Source organism: Austrofundulus limnaeus, unplaced genomic scaffold (assembly GCF_001266775.1).
Source record: "Austrofundulus limnaeus strain Quisiro unplaced genomic scaffold, Austrofundulus_limnaeus-1.0 Scaffold1694, whole genome shotgun sequence".
NCBI classification, from domain to species: Eukaryota; Metazoa; Chordata; class Actinopteri; order Cyprinodontiformes; family Rivulidae; genus Austrofundulus; species Austrofundulus limnaeus.
Genome location: NW_013954096.1, coordinates 25,961 through 30,741, shown reverse-complemented (window position 1 = coordinate 30,741; position 4,781 = coordinate 25,961). Strand labels below are relative to the sequence as shown.

The 4,781-nt window shown below is 37.9% G+C and overlaps 1 protein-coding gene across 5 annotated transcripts in view; it reads right to left on the bottom strand.

Annotated features, from left to right (window-relative positions):
• The window catches only part of si:ch211-246m6.4 (transcription factor 15), a 44,742-nt gene that overhangs the window by 21,557 nt on the left and 18,404 nt on the right, over positions 1-4,781 (bottom strand). The window contains exon 2 of one of the 5 annotated variants that reach the window (XM_014033317.1): positions 153-360. The exons of 3 other annotated variants lie outside the window; for them this stretch is intronic. In XM_014033317.1, the coding sequence (XP_013888771.1) occupies positions 349-360 (12 nt within the window). In that variant the 3' untranslated portion in view covers positions 153-348. One more of the 5 variants, XM_014033318.1, reaches the window with a different exon arrangement.

The window sequence follows — 4,781 nt, the reverse complement described above, 5'->3', positions numbered from 1 at the left end:
GGGTTCAGTGACTACAGTTGGTACTACTGGTGGGACCAAAATAGTTCTACATCAGGTGCAGCTTCCTACATTGGCGTGTGTGTGTGTGTGTGTGGTGGGTTCAGTGACTACAGTTGGTACTACTGGTGGGACCAAAATAGTTCTACATCAGGTGCAGCTTCCTACATTGGCTCAGGTTACACCTCAGCCAAAACATGGAGGCTCCAAACACACAAGTCTAAACAGAAAGTACTTGTTTTTAAACTTAATTTAAAAAAACATATTTATAAAGTATATTTACAAAGTTCAGAACGTTAATACATAAAGAATTTGAGGCGTTTCATGTCACACAGCAGTTGAGCGTTTCCCTCAGTCTCTGAGCTGTGGGGGAAAAAACACATTTATCAAGCAAATTCAGTGAAGACATCACAACATACAAACTTTATAAAGATCAGTTTCAGACAAAACACCAGTTTGACAACAAAATTTTGAAGAAATATACATGTTAAATAATTTAGCGTTGAAACATTTAAAGTTTTGTTAGACAATGTTCCTCATAGTCATAAAATATTTTTTTTATAAACATAAAAGTGACACGTCACTGATCCAGTTGCTGGTCTCCTTTTTATAACCACACTGGGTCCAGACACTATCTGTCAACACTTCTTCCACATGTGCAGTCAGAGCTTAGAAGGACAATGCAGGACAGAAAAATAACTGTTAACATCAAATCTGCACACACATCAGTTTTCTCACCAGAGGTGATTGCTCTAAGACTGCAAGGGAAGCTCAGCTTCCCCTAAAATGTCAAAAAAAGTGATCTAATATATACTGTTGTGTGTACATGTCATTGACTAAATATGTGCTACAACGTGCTCAACTTTTGTTCAGAATTAGCTTCTTATCACTGGTAACGACGCAGCTTTCCTCTCACTCATTCCTGCAGTTTCATGATGCTTTAAACAGTGTGGACACTGAGCATCCACAGAGTTCAATAGTGAAACAAAGACTGCAGGGAAACACGAGTCATTGGATAAATGCTGGGCTTTGTCCCACCCATCAGACGCTCAACATCTCTAGGGGTCTATGGGGCAGTGGGCTGGCCTCGGCTGGCCCAGACATTCAGCTTCTGCATGATGATTGGATGATCTGTCTGAGGCTGAATCCCTTTTTTGATTGACAGCAAAATGAGTGAATCAGCGATCTTTGGTGTAAACATCCGTGAGAGCATTCTGTTCTGAGTTTAACCGGATACTTTCCTAATTCTCTTAGCTGCATTTTCTTTGTTAAAAACAACTCGCGACATATCGAGCTTCTATTTCTGGTGGGGTTTTTTTGTAGCTGCTTGTGTTTGGAGACTGCCTTTTATCACTCTTTCTGACTTCTATCGTCATTTCTGTCCACCGGGTGCTGCTGAGCTCCTCCACTATCACAAAGCACTCACAGCTGACACACTCCACACTAGCCTCGCGCCAGTCACAGCTAGCGAGCTAGCTTCCCGAAATTGAACTTCCCCTCTTTGAAAGACCAGCATCTGCCACTGTTTCTCATTTGTCTATAATTTTCATAGGATCAAAATATTCAGTTCACTTCAGTCTTTTTGAACTGTCTACTTAATAAACTGTGTAATTCTTTCAATAATGATTCAGCATGTACAGGTTTTCTGCTTTACCTACAGCTGCGTTACTTTGTGCTGTTTCAGTTTTTTATATTTCATACAACTGGCTCATTCAGGAGATGGGTGATGTAAGTAGGTATTATTTGTAACTTTTTTACTTATATATATGCTACAGCACAATTTTGCTGATGCTACTACTGCTAATCATATGATAAAACTTTTGCTAATGCTAATTCAACCATTGCTAAATATACTAATGCATACACTACTGATGTTGCTGATTCCACTAATGCAGGCAATCCGACTAATTAGGGCTTGCCAAATCAAATTAATGAGAGCAATTGAATAGTGGCACCTAGGGCTGGGTGATACGGCAAAAAAAAAAGATCACGATTAATTTTTTCATATCGTCCTATCACAATTAATATCATGATTTTTTGTTAACCTAAAAAAGTGACTGAAAAATAATTAAACAAATAAATAGCTACAGAAGTTAAAAAAAAACAACTGCTATTATATCACTTTCTCTAATATAACAAATAGCTGTGGTTCAGTAGAACATTAAATTATTTTGCAAGGTATTCAAAAAGGTATTTACTGAGTGTTCATGATTCTGTAGCGTCCCTCAGCTGCTGTTTGTGATGCGACTAAGTGGAAGCGGTTTTCACGTCCAGCCCATCGTGTGCTGTTAAAACTTACAGAAAAGTTCATCATCTCCAGATAAATGAAGAACCACTGGGACATTGTTCTGTCCTAAACGTTACCCTAATGCCTTTTCATATTTTTGGAGGACGCTTTAGCAAGCTGCGCATCGCGGCTCACCCCCCCCCCCCCCCGAAAGCAGGTACATTAAGCGACAGAGGCCAAAATACCTTAGAAACTCGCCCAAATAAACGAACTCTGTGAGATTCAGCATTTTATACTGTATGACTTTGGTTAATTCTGCAATTCCGTCTGCATTTCCTTAGCAACTTATAAAAAGGAAGAGGAGCAGGAGTAGGTGGATTCTGATTGGCTGTTGTCGCGTACATTTCCACCATTATTGTCAAGCAAGAGGCTCACAGCTGATCGCCATGATCGACCCGAATTTTTTTCTCGATCAATAATCGCAATCAAATAATCGCTCAGTACTAGTGTCACCTACTGCTATCCACTTCAAAAAAGGATCTCTATAATTAATTTTTATAGTTGTGCACTATTGCGGCCTGAATGTCATCATGCACCCTTACAAATGTTATATCAAAGTGACCAGCTCAGCCGAGGGAAGTGTGCTATTACTTTTAGTGGCATTTTGAGTTACCAAGGCTATGTAAATTGCAAAATCTACCATCAAAAAATCTCATAGGAATACATTGAGCTCAGTTCCCATCTGCCACCCTGAGTCATGACACCCAGAGTGAGAGCTGTCTGGCTTTTAAAATATTTAGTGAACTTCTTTTTACAGCCACAATTTACATGATACACAGACAATTATATTTCAAAACATAGGCATTTCTGTCTTCTTTCATTCAATATTTCTGGTTTTGCTGTACGACAAACAATTTTAGGCTAGCTCATCACATTGTGAATGCTAGTTACAAGTTAGCGAACAACCTCTTTCTACGGCCACAATTTTCAAACTACAGACAAATTATATATCAAAATGTAGACATTTTTGTCTTTTTCAGCCAACATTTCTGGTTTTGCTGTAGGACAAATGATTTTGTTTCAGAAGACAGGGAAGTACCCCCTCTTGGATGTTTTCAATGTTAAATTTCTGTCTCGATGCTGTTTAGAAGTAATACAATTACTATATTTAACTCATCATATCGCTGAGATATAGTGCAGTAAAAATTTTAAAACTCTCGTAAGTAAGAACCAATGTCTTCTCTAACTCACAATTTAAAAAGAGTTTTGAATAGACCTTACAGTTTTCAAAAATTTTCTTATGCTGAAAGTGACGTGCAGCAGATCCTTGCTGCTCCTCCCTGTAACAACATCACAATCTGGCCTTCTGATCGGCTGAGACGATTACTGTGCAGAGTAGCCTCTGGATGGAGTTTTAGTAATTCAACATGGCACCCAGCTTGCTCAGCAGTTTTAAGACAAACAAAGCCAAAATTTGTTGGAGTGGTAGCTAAGAGCTAACTCAACACATTCTGAATGCTAATCACAATTTTAAGCTAACCGCTAATGCTACTTTTAAAAAAAGGCTTTAATTCAGCCATTTTATGACTTCTAAAGCTGAAAACTGGTGTAGTAGTAGCCAAGAACCAGCTTTGACAAATTCTGAATGCTAAATAAGAATTCAAAATTGCCACCAGAACCAATTTGAAACTGCAGTATCTCTGCCATTTTAAAACATTTTTAGCTAATTTTGTGTGGTTATAGCTAAGAACGATCTCTATCACATACTGAAGCCAAATGAAAAATTCAAGATGGCCAACATATCTAAAATGCAAAACTGACCATAACTCAGTCATTTTTGGCTCAAATTTGGGATGACGCTAGATCACAATTATCTCCAAAAAACAGTAAAATCAATTTATTTAAATTTTATAGCACGTGGCAAGTTCACGTGACCCAACCCATCCCACCCTAGCCCACAGACTAAGTGCTAATCACAAGTTTAAGCTAATAAAAAAGAAAAATGCTCTAATTCAGCCATTTTAAGAATTACAGAGCTGAAAACTAGTATAGTAGTAGCGGAAAAATAAGCTTGACCAAATTCTGAATGCTAAATAAAAATCCAAGATTGCTGCCATAGCTAAAAGGTAAAATTGACCATAACTCAGCAATTTTTACAGTATTTGGCTCAAAATTCAGGTGGTAGTAGATCATAGTGATCTCCAACAAAATTCAAATCTTTATTTAAATTGGACAGCGCATGGCAATCCTTTTTAGTTTTTCCAAGAACTACTCTTGTTTGAACAATGTTCTTGTGAATTCAGCATTTTGCCTGTCTTATGGCAATATTTATTTAACAAAGAGAGAAATACGTGGTCCAAGAATGAAGGTACTCAGTGGGATGATCAGCTGATATATATATAACAACAGGAAACACAGAGAACGTGGCCTGTCTCTGTGCCTCTCTGTCTGTCTCTCCACACTGAACAATGTTCTTGTGAATTCAGCATTTTGCCTGTCTTATGGCAATATTTATTTAACAAAGAGAGAAATACGTGGTCCAAGAATGAAGGTACTC